Genomic DNA, 16,903 nt, shown 5'->3' on the forward strand with positions numbered 1-16,903 from the left:
GGTCGAAGACGAGGAGGAGGAGGATTGGGGGGGGGGGGGGGGGGTGTCTCCTTTCATTGTTTGTTCTGGCTGGTTTTCTTCTTCATTGAATTTAATTAATTCAGGATTTTCTATTACAGACAGAGAGAAGAGGACAAGAGAGGGAGGATGGAGGGATTATGCATGAGGGTTGGAGGGGAGGATGGATGATGGAGAGAACTGGAAGTACTGGGATCAGATGATGGAGGGAGGAGGGAGAGAAAATGGCCGACTAATGGAGGAGGAGGTTGTTTTTTAGTCATGTAATGACTTCAGCTGTTATTGATCAGCAAACTGACCCAGAATTGGCTGTAGCATCATAACTGATCACAAGGTGATCAGAGGATGGCCATGGGACGATTGATAACTGAGCCCAGATCTGCCACCAAGATGTGTGGCAGCTGCAGTGTAAAGTACTGACTCGTGTAACAAAGTGGCTTTACTCTTCAGTACTACTGTGTGTCTTGTGTTGTCTATGAAATGCTTACAGTAAACATTTGTTTGACCCACATCTTGCTCACTGGTCACTTTCACAGGGACCGGTTTTACTCTTGCGCATCATTGTGTTACAACAGGGACCGGTTTTACTGTTGCGCATCATTCTGTTACAACAGGGACCGGTTTTACTGTCGCGCATTATTCTGTTACAACAGGGACCGGTTTTACTGTCGCACATCATTGTGTTACAACAGGGACCGGTTTTACTGTTGCACATCATTGTGTTACAACAGGGACCGGTTTTACTGTCGCACATTATTGTGTTACAACAGGGACCGGTTTTACTGTCGCACATTATTGTGTTACAACAGGGACCGGTTTTACTGTCGCACATCATTGTGTTACAAAAGGGACCGGTTTTACTGTTGCGCATCATTCTGTTATAACAGGGACCGGTTTTACTGTCGCACATCATTGTGTTACAAAAGGGACCAGTTTTACTGTTGCGCATCATTCTGTTACAACAGGGACCAGTTTTACTGTCGCGCATTATTTTGTTACAACAGGGACCGGTTTTACTGTCGCACATTATTCTGTTACAACAGGGACCGGTTTTACTGTCGCACATCATTGTGTTACAACAGGGACCGGTTTTACTGTCAAGCATCATTGTGTTACAACAGGGACCAGTTTTACTGCCGCACATCATTGTGTTACAACAGGGACCGGTTTTACTGTCAAGCATCATTGTGTTACAACAGGGACCAGTTTTAATGTCGCGCATTATTGTTACAACAGGGACCGGTTTTACTGTCGCACATTATTGTGTTACAACAGGGACCGGTTTTACTGTCGCACATCATTGTGTTACAACAGGGACCGGTTTTACTGTCGCACATTATTGTGTTACAACAGGGACCGGTTTTACTGTCGCACATCATTGTGTTACAACAGGGACCGGTTTTACTGTCGCACATCATTGTGTTACAACAGGGACCGGTTTTACTGTCGCACATTATTCTGTTACAACAGGGACCGGTTTTACTGTCGCACATTATTGTGTTACAACAGGGGCCGGTTTTACTGTCGCGCATCATTGTGTTACAACAGGGACCGGTTTTACTGTCGCGCATTATTCTGTTACAACAGGGACCAGTTTTACTGTCGCGCATCATTGTGTTACAACAGGGACCGGTTTTACTGTCGCGCATCATTGTGTTACAACAGGGACCGGTTTTACTGTTGCACATTATTCTGTTACAACAGGGACCAGTTTTACTGTCGCGCACAGGGAAAAAATTTTATATTTGCAACCTCTTTTAAAGGATACAAATCATTAAAATTTGAATCATTTCAAATATGTGCTCTTTTGACATTGAGAAAATTTATTTCTGGAGATATTTTCAAGTTGTGTTTTATTGTATTTTTACTTCATGAGTGTGTGTATAAAATACCCAAATTGCAGGATAAGTTGTAGAACATAACGCGTTTAGAAATGATCGTGATATATGATGGAAAGTTAGCGGCTTGTCACAGTGACGTAGTAGTCTAGTAGATTGCTGCTTTTGGACAGCAATCTCAGAAACACCGGTTCCACGGTGACATGGAACATGTTGCAGGAATCAACCACTTCCAGAACGGAAGGATAGATGGATGGATGGATGAATAGACGGGTGGATGATAGATGGGTGGGTAAATTGTTAGATCACTGATGAAATCCTGGTACCAGATTAAGGTTCTGTCTGGTTCTGTGTTCCAGGTCAGACGTCAGTCCAACATGGCAGCAGTGTCCTACGATCAGCTGCTGAGGCAGGTGGAGGTGTTAAAGATGGAGAACTCCAACCTGAGACAGGAGCTGCAGGATAACTCAGACCACCTGAACAAGCTGGAGACTGAAGCCTCCAACATGAAGGTCAGTACTCCACAACCACACCTGAGTCCGGTCCAGGTTAGGTCTACAACCGCACCTGAGTCCGGTTTCGGTTGAGTCCACAACCGCACCCGAGTCCGATCCAGGTTAGGTCTACAACCGCACCTGAGTTTGATCCAGATTAGGTCTACAACCGCACCTGAGCCCAGTTTATGTCTGCTTCTCTAGGCAGTAGTCAGACACCATGGTGGTCTCTCTCTCTCTTTGCATCAGTGTGTTTTCAGCCAATCATGCGCCGCGTTGCTGTCTGCTTCTCCAGACTGAGCTTGTTCTTGCTGTTTGTAGTGAGGCATCAGAGTGAGAGGATCTTTATTGTGTATCAGAGGAAAGCTGTCAGAGTGAGGACTCCTTCTCTCTGTGTCTTTCTTCATCTTCTTGTTTCTTCTTCTGTTTGTTTCTCAGTTCCTACATGTTCTCTCCTCTGAAGGTTCTATTTCTGGTTCTGGTCATGTGATGTGTGTGTATTGGTCCAGCTGAGGTGCTCCTGTTGTCTGGTTGGTTATTGTTCCGTCCTTCCCTCTTAGACACAACCGCTTCCTGTTTCCTGTTTTCCCGTTTCCTTTTGTGTGTGTGTTATTTTCCATCATGTCGCTGTTTGAACGCTGCAGACTGATCGTGGTGAGTCTGAGCGGTTCTGCTGACATTTCTTTACAAAACACAGCCTATCATTGTTTGTTTGTTGTTTTGGAGCGCGCTCACATCATATGACTGGCTGTGATGTAGCTGTACGGTCCCTTTGTTCTGCAACAGGAAGTGCTGAAGCAGCTGCAGGGCACCATAGAAGAAGAGTCCGGGGAGTCGTCTGAGTCTCAGCTGGAACTGATCGAACGACTGAAAGGTGAATAGCACACATACCTCAAAACACGCCACGCTATCATGTTTCCCTTAGAACACGCCATCACGTTTGTTTAGAACACGCCATCACGTTTCCTTAGAACTTCATCATGTTTCCTTAGAATGTCATCACGTTTCCCTTAGAACACGCCATCATGTTTGCTTAGAACGCCATCATGTTTCCTTAGAACGTCATCACGTTTCCCTTAGAACACGCCTTCAATGTGTCCGTAGAATGCCATCACATTTCCTTAGAACGTCATCGCGTTTCCTTAGAACGTCATCATGTATCCCTTAGAACATCATCACGTTTCCTTAGAACGTCATCACGTTTCCCTTAGAACATCATCACGTTTCCTTAGAACGTGATCACGTTTTGTTAGAACGTCATCACGTTTCCTTAGAACTTCATCATGTTTTGTTAGAACTTCATCATGTTTTGTTAGAACGCCACCACGTTTCCTTAGAACGTCATCACGTTTTGTTAGAACTTCATCGTGTTTTGTTAGAACTTCATCGTGTTTTGTTAGAACTTCATCACGTTTTGTTAGAATGTCATCATGTTTTGTTAAAACGCCACCACGTTTCCATAGAACGTCATCACGTTTTGTTAGAACTTCATCATGTTTTGTTAGAACATCATCACGTTTCTTTAGAACTTCATCACGTTTTGTTAGAACGTCATCATGTTTTCTTTGAACGTCATCACGTTTTGTTAGAACTTCATCACGTTTTGTTAGAACTTCATCACGTTTTGTTAGAACGTCATCACGTTTTGTTAGAACTTCATCACGTTTTGTTAGAACGTCATCACATTTTGTTAGAACTTCATCACGTTTTGTTAGAACTTCATCACGTTTTGTTAGAACGTCATCACGTTTTGTTAGAACTTCATCACGTTTTGTTAGAACGTCATCAAGTTTTGTTAGAACGTCATCACGTTTTGTTAGAACGTCATCACTTTTTGTTAGAACGTCATCACGTTTTGTTAGAACGTCATCACGTTTTGTTAGAACGTCATCACGTTTTGTTAGAACTTCATCACGTTTTGTTAGAACGTCATCACGTTTTGTTAGAACGTCATCACGTTTTGTTAGAACTTCATCACGTTTTGTTAGAACGTCATCACGTTTTGTTAGAACTTCATCACGTTTTGTTAGAACTTCATCACGTTTTGTTAGAACTTCATCACGTTTTGTTAGAACGTCATCACGTTTTGTTAGAACGTCATCACGTTTTGTTAGAACGTCATCACGTTTTGTTAGAACTTCATCACGTTTTGTTAGAACGTCGTCACGTTTTGTTAGAACGTCGTCACGTTTTGTTAGAACTTCATCACTTTTGTTAGAACTTCATCACGTTTTGTTAGAACTTCATCACTTTTGTTAGAACTTCATCACGTTTTGTTAGAACTTCATCACGTTTTGTTAGAACTTCATCACGTTTTGTTAGAACGTCATCACGTTTTGTTAGAACTTCATCACGTTTTGTTAGAACGTCATCACGTTTTGTTAGAACTTCATCACGTTTTGTTAGAACGTCATCACGTTTTGTTAGAACGTCATCACGTTTTGTTAGAACTTCATCACGTTTTGTTAGAACGTCATCACGTTTTGTTAGAACTTCATCACGTTTTGTTAGAACGTCATCACGTTTTGTTAGAACGTCATCACGTTTTGTTAGAACTTCATCACGTTTTGTTAGAACGTCATCACGTTTTGTTAGAACGTCATCACGTTTTGTTAGAACTTCATCACGTTTTGTTAGAACGTCATCACGTTTTGTTAGAACTTCATCACGTTTTGTTAGAACTTCATCACGTTTTGTTAGAACGTCATCACGTTTTGTTAGAACGTCATCACGTTTTGTTAGAACTTCATCACGGTACCTGCCCGGCATCGGATCAGCCCGACCCCGAAGGCATGCCCAGGGCGACCAGGACCCCCGAGGCCCCGGCAGGGTCTTTGTCCTGTATAATGCTTTCTATGGAGGACTTTGTATTGTATGAGTTGTAAATTTGGGCTGTCTGTCATATTAAAGGCTTTAAGACATATGTGTAGCCAAAATGGTTGAGTAGGATTGAAGGATAAATCTATCTCCCATTTCAAAGTAGGTAGAGAATTTGAATCATCTATTTTTAGCATTAATCTGTATATTTTTAAAATAACTTTGGGGTACAGAGGTCCATAAAATCTGCTACCATTGGAGGAAGTTCCAGGTGTGTTTGGTGAAGGGGGAATTTTGTGTGTATTATGGTTCTGAGTTGTTGATATTCTAAGAATCTGCTGCTGTTAATCCCATATTGTGATGAGAGTGTATTAAAAGATAAAATATTTCTGTTACGGATAATATGTTAAAAGTATTCAATTCTTTGTTAATCCATTGGTTAAAATTTAGCATATTGATATAATATATATAATATAATATCAAATGTGGCTTTAAATTACCACGTCTGATTTATTTTCAAACTACATGTGTGGTGACATCACTTCCTGTTGTTGATGTGTTCCTGTTGTGTTGCTAATGTGGGAGCCTGCGGTCTTAGCATTAACTGCTAATGTGAGCAGTAATATGTGGTCTTAACATTAACATCTAATGTGAATGATAATATTTGGTCTTAGCGATAGCTGCTAATATGAGAGCCCACGGTCTTAGTGATAGCTGCTAATATGAGAGCCCACGGTCTTAGCGATAGCTGCTAATATGAGAGCCCACGGTCTTAGCGATAGCTGCTAATATGAGAGCCCACGGTCTTAGCGATAGCTGCTAATATGAGAGCCCACGGTCTTAGCGATAGCTGCTAATATGAGAGCCCACGGTCTTAGCGATAGCTGCTAATATGAGAGCCCACAGTCTTAGCGATAGCTGCTAATATGAGAGCCCACAGTCTTAGCGATGGCTGCTAATGAGGGAGCCCACGGTCTTAGGGTTAGTTGCAAATGTGAGAGGTAATACTTGGTTTTAGTGTTAGCTGCTAATGTGAGTGGTAATTTCTTTTAAAGAAGCCTAACTTTGATCGCTCAGTTCTGACTAATTACAGGCCGATTTCTAAATGATCTTTTTATTAAAAGTCTTAGAAAAAATAGTGTGCATACAATTACAGGATCACTTAGATTTTAGTAAAGTTTTAGAAAAATTTCAGTCTGGTTTTAAGTCTCTCCACAGTACTGAAACTGCACTTTTAAGAGTTTTTAATGACCTGTTTAAAGCTACTGACTCTGGAAGTCCTGCAGTTTTGATTCTCTTAGACCTGGCCGCAGCCTTTGACATGGTGGACCACCAAGTCCTCCTGACCCGCTTAGAGCACTGTGTCGGTATTAGAGGAACTGCCCTGCGCTGGTTCCAGTCTTACTTGTCGGATCGGTCGTTTTGTGTTCACCTTGAGGAGTTTTCCTCAGCTGCTGCCCCTCTCATTTATGGGGTCCCACAGGGGTCCATTTTGGGTCCACTGCTTTTTTCCCTGTATATGCTGCCCTTGGGCTCTATTTTTCAGAAGCACAATATTGCCTACCATTGCTTTGCTGATGATATTCAGATCTACATCCCCTTAAAGCCACAGAGGGATTCTCTGACTAACCTTCTAGCTGTTTGTATGAGCTAAAAGCCTGGATGGATTTAAATTTCCTCCACTTAAATAAGGAAAAAACTAATATTGTGGTTTTTGGAAGTTCTGAACTTCTAAACAGTACAGTTAGTGTTCTCAGTCCGTTGACTTCGTTTTGTCGAACCGATGCCAAGAATCTGGGTGTGATCATAGACAATTCTTTTAACTTCCACCGGCAGGTTCATTTTGTAGTCAAAAGTGTTTTCTTCCATCTGAGGCTGCTTGGCAAGTTAAAACCGTACCTGCCCAAGCATGACCTAGAAAAAGTCCTCCACCTGCTCATTATGTCCCGCTTAGATTACTGCAACTCCCTGTATTACAGCATTGACCAGTCATTTCTACACCGACTGCAGCTGCCCAGAATGCTGCTGCTCGGTTGCTTCCAGGCACGAGACGTTGTGAGTGGTAATACTTGGTCTTAGCATTAGCTGCTAATATGAGAGCCTTCAGTCTTAGTGTTAGCTGCTAATATGAGAGCCTTCAGTCTTAGTGTTAGCTGCTAATATGAGAGCCTTCAGTCTTAGTGTTAGCTGCTGATGTGAGAGCCTGCAGTCTTAGTGTTAGCTGCTAATATGAGAGCCTTCAGTCTTAGTGTTAGCTGCTAATATGAGAGCCTTCAGTCTTAGTGTTAGCTGCTGATGTGAGAGCCTTCAGTCTTAGTGTTAGCTGCTGATGTGAGAGCCTGCAGTCTTAGTGTTAGCTGCTGATGTGAGAGCCTTCAGTCTTAGTGTTAGCTGCTAATATGAGAGCCTTCAGTCTTAGTGTTAGCTGCTGATATGAGAGCCTTCAGTCTTAGTGTTAGCTGCTGATGTAAGAGCCTGCAGTCTTAGTGTTAGCTGCTGATGTGAGAGCCTGCAGTCTTAGTGTTAGCTGCTAATATGAGAGCCTTCAGTCTTAGTGTTAGCTGCTAATATGAGAGCCTTCAGTCTTAGTGTTAGCTGCTGATGTGAGAGCCTTCAGTCTTAGTGTTAGCTGCTGATGTGAGAGCCTGCAGTCTTAGTGTTAGCTGCTGATGTGAGAGCCTTCAGTCTTAGTGTTAGCTGCTAATATGAGAGCCTTCAGTCTTAGTGTTAGCTGCTGATATGAGAGCCTTCAGTCTTAGTGTTAGCTGCTGATGTGAGAGCCTGCAGTCTTAGTGTTAGCTGCTAATATGAGCGGTAATACTTGATCTTAGCATTAGCTGCTAATGTGAGTGATAATACTTGATCTTAGCATTAGCTGCTAATGTGAGAGCCTGCAGTCTTAGTGTTAGCTGCTAATGTGAGCGGTAATACGCTGCAACATACTTTACAGGTGAATGTAATCCACACTGGTGAATGAAACATCTGAATGTGACATCGTCTTAGCAAGAGAAGGAAGGAGGACACACAGGAAACCAGTTGTGTGTAAATATGCTAAGATCTTACCGATTCTCAGTAAGTCAAGGACGAGTAGTCATGTGACCCGAAAAGAGGACATGAAAAAAATTGTTTCCTAAGTTTTATGAATCGATTTTGGATTTATTTTGAATCTATTTAAATCGATAAACTGATTTTTTTTAAACTAGCCCTATTCTTACATCCTGCTCTGGTTCCCCACTAGAGATGAGCCTGGAATCGGGTGGTTTTAAGCCCAAAACGAGACCTCCTCTGCCCCCTTCATCCTCTTCCAGCTCGGCCTCCTCTTCCTCTGGAACTCCTGCTGGAGCAGCTGGAGGATCTGGCGGTCCAGGCCCCTCAGCAGCCGCCTCCTTCCCCAGGCGAGGGCTGCCATCTGTGGGCAGAGACAGCCATGACCGTTGCTTAGAGGAGCTGGAAAAAGAAAGGTATTGATAGTTTATAGTGGTACCGCAGGTTGTACTGGTACTGTACTGGATGTGATTGGCTGTTTCTCTCTCACAGGTCTCTCCTATTGGCTGAGCTGGAGAAGGAGGAAAAGGAAAAAGACTGGTACTACGCTCAGCTGCAGAGCCTGACCAAGAGGATCGACAGCCTGCCACTCACAGAGAATGTAAGAAGCTTTTAAATGGGAACCTGGAAAAGGTTCAGAATGGTGGTTCAGAACAGTTCAGGCCCAGAATACATCTGTGATATGTTCAGAAAATATAAACCTAGCAGAGCTCTTAGATCCAAACACTCTGGTCAACTAGTCCAGACCAGAGTCCAGACTAAACATGGAGAAGCAGCATTTAGCTGTTATGCTGCAAACAAATGGAACAAACTGCCAGTGGAGATTAACCTTTCACCAAACGTAGACATTTTTAAATCCAGGTTAAAACATTTCTTTTCTCATGCGCCTATGCATGAAATCTGCACGGTAACTTTTTAACTTATCTTACTTTTAATCATTTTCACGTAATTTATTATTTTATTGTGATTATGTGTTGATGCCTTTTACTTTTATGTTTTATGTAAAGCACTTTAAATTGTCCTGTACATGAAATGTGCTGTACAAATAAACTGCCTTGCCTTGCAATGCATCCTGGGAGTTCACAGGTGTGTTTGTGTTAGTTCACCCTGCAGACGGATATGAGCCGCCGTCAGCTGGAGTTCGAGGCCCGACAGATCCGATCAGCCATGGAGGAGCAGCTGGGATCCTGTCAGGAGATGGAGAGAAGGGCTCAGGTAGGACGAGCACACTTGTTACCTGGGCAGGTCACCTGGGCAGGTCAGGGTTATCTGTGTGGGTCACCTGGACGGGTCAAGTTCACCTGCGCAGGTAATGATCACACCTTAATGCTGTGTGTTCCAGGCCCGGGTGTCTCGGATCCAGCAGATAGAGAAGGACATTCTGAGACTGGGAGCACGTCTCCAGGTAAGCTCACCTGTCCATTCCACCTTTGTGAGCTGCAACCTGACTACCAGCTGAGCTGTTCTCCTCGGTCTCTGCAGGTGGAGGGAGCTCCAGGTGATAGCAGCGGATTGGCTGGCACTCAGGTGGGCGTCCTCTTCTGTTCTCCTGTAGGTAGACTTCAGATCTTTATTCTTCTTATGTCTTTAAATTCTGTCTTTGTCCTTCAGAGTGCCAGCAGCCGATTGGAGCAGGAGCCGGCCAATGAGACAAGCTACTCTGTGCCTCGACGAATCACCAGCCACCTGGGAACAAAGGTGACTGCCTGGGGACTGCCCCGCCGAGTATAGTTGGGTGATCAGGTGTTCTGACAGCCGTGTGTTGCCCCCTGCAGGTGGAGATGGTGTACAGCCTGCTATCCATGCTGGGGACCCACGATAAGGACGACATGTCGCGCACGCTACTCGCCATGTCCAGCTCACAGGACTCCTGCATCGCCATGCGTCAGTCCGGCTGTCTGCCCCTGCTCATCCAGCTGCTGCATGGCAACGACAAGGACTCCCTGTTGTTAGGTAGCCATCTGTTTCTGTACACACCCTGCGTAAACATTCATGTTTGTGATCAAACCTACGTGGTCACCCAGGTAACTCCCGCGGCAGTAAAGAGGCACGTGCACGAGCATCTGCTGCGCTGCACAACATCGTGCACAGTCAGCCAGATGACAAGCGGGGGCGGCGGGAGATCCGGGTTCTGCACCTGCTGGAGCAGGTCCGCCATTACTGCGAGGCGTGCTGGAGCTGGCAGGAGAACCACGAGAGGGGCGTTGACCAGGAGGACAACCCCAGTGAGTCATCAGTCACATGTCCACGCCCACTGATCGGTGTGTTTGCATGTGTCATGCATGTGAAAGACGGTGTGTGTGTTGCAGTGCCGTCTCCGGTGGACCATCAGATCTGTCCGGCCGTCTGCGTCCTCATGAAGCTGTCCTTTGACGAGGAACATCGACATGCCATGAACGAACTCGGTGAGTCCAGCCTGGTAATTCTGGCTCTGACCGGATCTTCTGGTTCTGACCGGATCCTCTGGTTCTGACCGGTTCTGACAGGATCCTCTGGTTCTGACCGGTTCTGTCAGGATCCTCTGGTTCTGACTGGTTCTGTCTGCAGGTGGTCTGCAGGCGGTGGCGGAGCTCCTCCAGGTGGACTGTGAGATGTTCGGGCTCAGCAGCGATCACTACAGCGTCACTCTGCGCCGCTACGCTGGCATGGCACTCACCAACCTCACCTTTGGAGACGTAGCCAATAAGGTTAGGGCAGATCTTAACACATGTCCAGATGACGTCTCAGGTGTTAGCAGTCGGATCTCATGGTTTCGTTTCCCATCAGGCCACACTGTGCTCCATGAAGGGCTGCATGAGGGCGATGGTGGCACAGCTGAAGTCCGAGAGTGAAGACCTGCAGCAGGTGAGTTCAGATGTTACCGTGGCAACAATATGACCTGCCCCTACCTTAGCAAAGGTGATGGATGGAGTGTTGTGTTTTTCCAGGTGATTGCCAGTGTCCTGAGGAACCTTTCATGGCGTGCTGATGTCAACAGTAAGAAGACACTACGTGAGGTCGGCAGCGTGCGCGCGTTGATGGGCTGCGCGCTCGAGGTGCAAAAGGTAACGTCATCTTCCTGTCCCACTCTGAGTGCTCTCAGTTCAGTCTACACGGCCCGAATCTGAACTGAGCACGCTCCATTGTTTGAATCTCAACTGAGCGCGCTCACTCCACTCTTCCTTCCATGTGTAGGAGTCGACCCTGAAGTCCGTGCTGAGCGCGCTTTGGAATTTGTCTGCGCACTGCACGGAGAACAAGGCGGACATCTGTGCCGTAGACGGTGCTCTGGCGTTCCTGGTTGGAACGCTGACTCATAGAAGCCACACCAACACTCTCGCCATCATTGAGAGCGGCGGCGGGATCCTGCGGAACGTGTCTAGTCTTATCGCCACCAATGAGGCCCACAGGTAACCGCTGTGAACTCGTAGAGGCTGGAAGGCTCACCTGTGTGGGACACCTGTAATTATTTTCCGTTCATTGTCTTGCAGGCAGATCCTGCGTGAGCATGGCTGCCTGCCGACGCTGCTGCAGCACCTGAAGTCTCACAGTCTCACCATTGTGTCCAACGCCTGCGGGACACTCTGGAACCTGTCTGCTAGAGACGCCAAAGACCAGGAGGCCCTGTGGGAGCTGGGTGCCGTCGGCATGCTGCGCAATCTCATCCATTCCCGCCACAAGATGATCGCCATGGGCAGCGCAGCCGCCCTGCGCAACCTGATGGCAAACCGGCCGGCTCGCTACAAAGACGCCAGCGTGGTGTCACCGGGCGCTGGCGCCCCATCGCTGCACGCACGCAAACAGAAGGCGCTTTTCGAAGAGCTGGACGCCCAGCAGCTGTCGGAGACCTTTGACAACATTGACAACCTGAGCCCGAAGGCGGCGCACAGGAAGGGGCGGAGCTGCAACAGCGCCACTGTGGGCGGGGGTGGCGCAACACGCTGCTACACCAACACTCCGGTGCTGTCGAGCCCGAAGAGCGGAGACGGGTCGAAGAGAGCGGGAGAGGAGGCGGCGTACGCCCGCTCTGTGTTCCCGCCGAGCGTCCGGGCTTCCAGCGACAGCCTCAACAGCGTGACGAGCGCAGATGGCTACGGCAACCGTGGGAAGACCAAGCCGTCGTCTGATTCGTTCTACTCCTCCGACGAGAGCGGAGCCAACAAGTGCTGCGTCTACAGGAAGTATCCTGCCGACCTGGCCCACAAAATCCGCAGCGCCAACCACATGGCGGATGATGACGGCGCCGAGCTGGACACGCCCATCAACTACAGCCTAAAGTACTCGGATGAACAGCTGAACTCTGGCCGCCAGAGTCCAAGTCACCGCGGCGGCGTGGAGATCGACGACGATGCTGAGCAGGATGCCAGGCTGCAGAGGAGTGACGCCGTCGAATCCAGGCCAAGTGGTGGGCGCATGCCGCCGGTCCCGCCCCCGCGCTACGTTGTTGTCACGGGGACACCTAACTATGTTAGCGACTCCACGCCCGAGCAGCCAATCGACTACAGCCTGAAGTTCGGAGGTGAAGGCAACCATAAACCACTGTTCAAATCAGAGGAGACCTCCGCCCCCACACTGGCCCCGCCCCCTGCCTCCTCTAACAAGCTCCGCCCCTTAATCCCTCCTAACAAGAACAACCAGGAGTCAACACAGACATACTGTGTTGAGGACACCCCTATCTGCTTCTCCAGAGGCAGCTCGCTGTCCTCTCTGTCCTCGGAGGAGGATGTGGAAGGTGATGTCATCACCAGGAAGAGGAAGGCCGGGAGCGGCAGCAACGACTACCCGACTCTTCCTGTTAGCGAGAAAGACGCTCGCGAGCAGCAGCAGCAGCGGCAGCAGAAGGAGGCGGAGAGCCAGACGGCCGCCGCTCCTTCCACACGGGGACGGCGAGGTCATCACCACCACCACGGTCATTCCCACCACCACCATCACCACCACCATATGACATCATCATCAGGCGCCCGTACCCCGAAGAGCCCACCGGAGCCACCATACACACAGGAGACGCCGCTGATGTTCAGCCGCTGCACCTCCGTGAGCTCCCTGGACAGCTTCTCCACCTCGTCCATCGCCAGCTCCGTGCGGTCCAGCGAGCCGTGCAGCGGTGTGCCAAGTGGCGTGGTCAGCCCGAGCGACCTTCCTGACAGCCCGGGTCAGACCATGCCGCCAAGCCGTGCCAAAACGCCGCCACCGCCCGCCCAGACCACCAAGCAGGAGGAGGAAGCCAAGAAGGAGGAGGAGAGCAGTGTGGATGTCCTGCTGCACTTTGCCACAGAGAGCACGCCGCACGGCTTCTCCCGAGCCTCCAGTCTGAGCGCGCTCAGTCTGGATGAACCCTACATCGCAGCAGAGATGAGGAAGAAGGAAGAGCAAGATGATGGGAGCGAGGAGAGGAAGAAGGAGTCAGCCAAGCCCATCCTCGACGAATCGGATGACGACGACAACAAGATCCTGGAGGCGTGCATCAACATGGCGATGCCCAAGTCCTCGCAGAAGCCAAAGAAGCCACCTGCACCACGGAAGCCAAGCCAGCTTCCTGTCTACAAGCTCCTCCCACCACAGAGCCGCCAGCAGAGAAAAGACCCACCGCCACCACCAGAGGAGGTGCCCAGAGTTTACTGTGTGGAAGGAACGCCACTCAACTTCTCCACCGCAACATCCCTCAGTGACCTCACCATTGACTCGCCGCCCAACGAGGAGGAAGCCCTCACGCCTGTGGCCCCGCCCACCTTCGTCCCAAGAAGACGGGCAGGACTCCCTGAGGGCGAGAATGGTGACGATATCCTCACTGAATGCATCAACGCTGCCATGCCGAAACCCAAACCCAGGAAGCCAATCAGAGCTGCAGCAAACGGAGACCATTTTCCTCCACCCGATCCTCCACAGGCTCCGGCCCCTCTCAGTGCGCAGGTGCAAAAGAAGAAGCCTACTTCACCTGTGAAGCCCATGCCTCAGCGGACGTCGTACGGGGTCGCCACGGCAATAGCTGCAAAAGCAAAACCTGGGTTTGCCTTTGACTCTCCACGTCACTACACACCCATCGAGGGGACGCCATGCTGCTTCTCGCGCAACGATTCACTGAGCTCCCTCGACTTTGACGAGGATGACAGCGGCGAGAAAGACAGAGAGGAGAGGAAGGCCAAAGAAGAAGAAGGCAGGAAGAAGAAACAGCAGACAGCTGCCATCTTTCCTCGAACCAAACCTGCCGCCATTCAGACAGCGACGGATGAGAAGCAGAAGTTTGCCATCGAAGACACACCTGTCTGCTTCTCCAGGAACCCGTCGCTAAGCTCGCTGAGTGACATCGACCAGGAGAACAACAACAAGGAGTTTGCACCCCCGCCGGAGCAGCAAGATCACGTCAAAGCCAGACCCATATCTCCTCCCCCTTATGAGGTGAGTCCTTATGGCAACTAACAGTTCTCCATAGCACCCACGGGTTCTGGTTCTCTGTCAGAATCATCAGCGGCTAATGTGGCAGCCTGTGGTCTTAGCATCAGCTGCTAATGTGAGAGACCACAGTCTTAGCATCAGCTGCTAATAGGGCCGCCTATGGTCTTAGCATCAGCTGCTAATGTGAGAGACCACAGTCTTAGCATCAGCTGCTAATGGGGCAGCCCATGGTCTTAGCATCAGATGCTAATGGAGCCGCCTATGGTCTTAGCATCATCTGCTAATAAGGCAGCCCATGTTCTTAGCATCAGATGCTAATGGGGCCACCTATGGTCTTAGCATCAGCTGCTAATGTGAGAGACCACAGTCTTAGCATCAGCTGCTAATAGGGCCGCCCATGGTCTTGGCATCAGCTGCTAATGGGGCAGCCCATGTTCTTAGCATCAGATGCTAATGGGGCCGCCCATGCTCTCAGCATCACTTGCTAATAGGGCTACCCATTGTCTTAGCATCAGATGCTAATGGGGCCACCTATGGTCTTAGCATCAGCTGCTAATGTGAGAGACCACAGTCTTAGCATCAGCTGCTAATGGGGCAGCCCATGGTCTTAGCATCAGATGCTAATGGGGCTACCTATGGTCTTAGCATCAGATGCTAATCTTGGAGACCGCAGTCTTAGTGTTAGCTGCTAATAGGGCCGCCCATGGTCTTAGCATCAACTGCTAATGGGGCTACCTATGGTCTTAGCATCAGCTGCTAATGGGGCAGCCCATGAACTCACTGCCGAAGAAGATAGACGAGCTGTCCGCACTGAACAACCAGTGGATCTACGGTGAGAACAGCTTGTTCATCTTTACAGAAACATGGCTGAACCAGCTAGTACCGGATGCTAACGTGGACCTGCAGGGATTCACTGCTGTGAGAGCTGACAGAGACACTAAAGCAAGCGGGAAAAGCAACGGTGGGAACTCATCATGTATGTAAACAACCGCTGGTGTAACCCAGGACACATCGCTGTAAAAACAGTGCTATGCTGCCGGAACCTAGAGCTGCTAGCTGTTAGCCTGCGGCCATATTATCTGCCGAGGGAGTTCAGTCATGTGATCACCGTCTGTGTTTATCCCTCCGAGAGCGGACGCAGCCACTGCCTGTGAGAAAATCCACTCTGTCACAGCAAGGCTGCAGACACAGCACCCTGAGGCTTTTACCATCATCTTCAACCATGCAGCCTTGGACTCTACCTTGGCTGTTTTTAATCAGGTTGTAGACTGTCTGACTAGAAACAACAGGACAATTGATCTGCTGTATGTTAACGTACAGGATGCATACAGATCGACTCTCCTCCCCCATTAGGGACCATCTACAGCCACTGTATACCCCCCTGGTCCAAAAGCAACCGGTGACAACTAGATCAGTCAGGAGATAGTCCCCGGAGAAGGAAAGTGCCCTGAGAGACTGCTTTAACACCACAATCTGGGATGTGCTGCTGAACCCGCATGGAGAGGACAGAGGGGATGACACAAGATCACTGAAGACCTGCACGGCAGACCTGGGGGAACCACTACAACGGATCTTCAACCTTAGTCTGCAGACTGGGAGAGTGTCCACCCTCTGGAAGACTTCCTTCATCGTTCCAGTGCCGAAGAAGAACCGGCTTATCTGATGAAGACGTTGGAGCGGCTCTTCCTCAGCCTCCTCCGACCCCAGGTGCAACACACCCAGCCAGGTGTTGGTGTGGAGGATGCTATCCTCTACCTGCTTCATCGAGCCCACTCCCATCTGGACAAGGGAAATGGCATAGTGAAGATTTTTTTTCTGGACTTCTCCAGTACCTTCAGTACCATCCAGCCGTCTTTGCTCCGGGACAAACTGAGCCGGCGGGCTGGCTCTGTGGTTGGCATGATGCTGCAATAACCTCATTTTTATCTGCAGTGTAATAATTTTAAATTCATATTCTATACATATCTAGCTCTTTTTACCTGTGTGCTTATTTACCTGCTTTTTTAAATTATTTTTATGTGCTGCTGGAATTGTGAATTTCCCGAGGGGGTCACCCCAAGGGATTAATAAAGTTAAGTCTAAGTCTAATGTGAGAGACCACTGTCTTACCATCAGCTGCTGACGGGGCGGCCGGTGGTCTTAGCATCAGCTGCTAACGGGGCGGCCGGTGGTCTTAGCGTCAGCTGCTAACGGGGCGGCCGGTGGTCTTAGCGTCAGCTGCTAACGGGGGGGGGCCGGTGGTCTTAGCGTCAGCTGCTAACGGGGCGGCCGGTGGTCTTAGCGTCAGCTGCTAACGGGGGGGGGCGGTGGTCTTAGCGT

The 16,903-nt window shown here is 48.8% G+C and overlaps 1 protein-coding gene across 4 annotated transcripts in view; it reads left to right on the forward strand.

Annotated features, from left to right (window-relative positions):
* Nucleotides 1-16,903, forward strand: part of apc (APC regulator of WNT signaling pathway) — a 32,211-nt gene that overhangs the window by 12,821 nt on the left and 2,487 nt on the right. For 3 of the 4 annotated variants that reach the window (XM_041970029.1, XM_041970027.1, XM_041970028.1), the window contains exons 2-17: nt 2,216-2,368; nt 3,137-3,224; nt 8,406-8,628; nt 8,705-8,813; nt 9,314-9,427; nt 9,555-9,617; nt 9,695-9,739; nt 9,824-9,910; nt 9,988-10,165; nt 10,237-10,437; nt 10,522-10,617; nt 10,760-10,899; nt 10,979-11,056; nt 11,140-11,256; nt 11,387-11,601; nt 11,683-14,587. In XM_041970029.1, the coding sequence (XP_041825963.1) occupies nt 2,234-2,368; nt 3,137-3,224; nt 8,406-8,628; nt 8,705-8,813; nt 9,314-9,427; nt 9,555-9,617; nt 9,695-9,739; nt 9,824-9,910; nt 9,988-10,165; nt 10,237-10,437; nt 10,522-10,617; nt 10,760-10,899; nt 10,979-11,056; nt 11,140-11,256; nt 11,387-11,601; nt 11,683-14,587 (4,794 nt within the window). In that variant the 5' untranslated portion in view covers nt 2,216-2,233. Of the gene's footprint in view, nt 1-245; nt 266-2,215; nt 2,369-3,136; nt 3,225-8,405; nt 8,629-8,704; nt 8,814-9,313; nt 9,428-9,554; nt 9,618-9,694; nt 9,740-9,823; nt 9,911-9,987; nt 10,166-10,236; nt 10,438-10,521; nt 10,618-10,759; nt 10,900-10,978; nt 11,057-11,139; nt 11,257-11,386; nt 11,602-11,682; nt 14,588-16,903 lie in introns of those variants that run through there. The other variant, XM_041970026.1, reaches the window with a different exon arrangement.

The sequence above is a fragment of the Melanotaenia boesemani genome, chromosome 19, assembly GCF_017639745.1.
Source record: "Melanotaenia boesemani isolate fMelBoe1 chromosome 19, fMelBoe1.pri, whole genome shotgun sequence".
Classification (NCBI taxonomy): Eukaryota; Metazoa; Chordata; class Actinopteri; order Atheriniformes; family Melanotaeniidae; genus Melanotaenia; species Melanotaenia boesemani.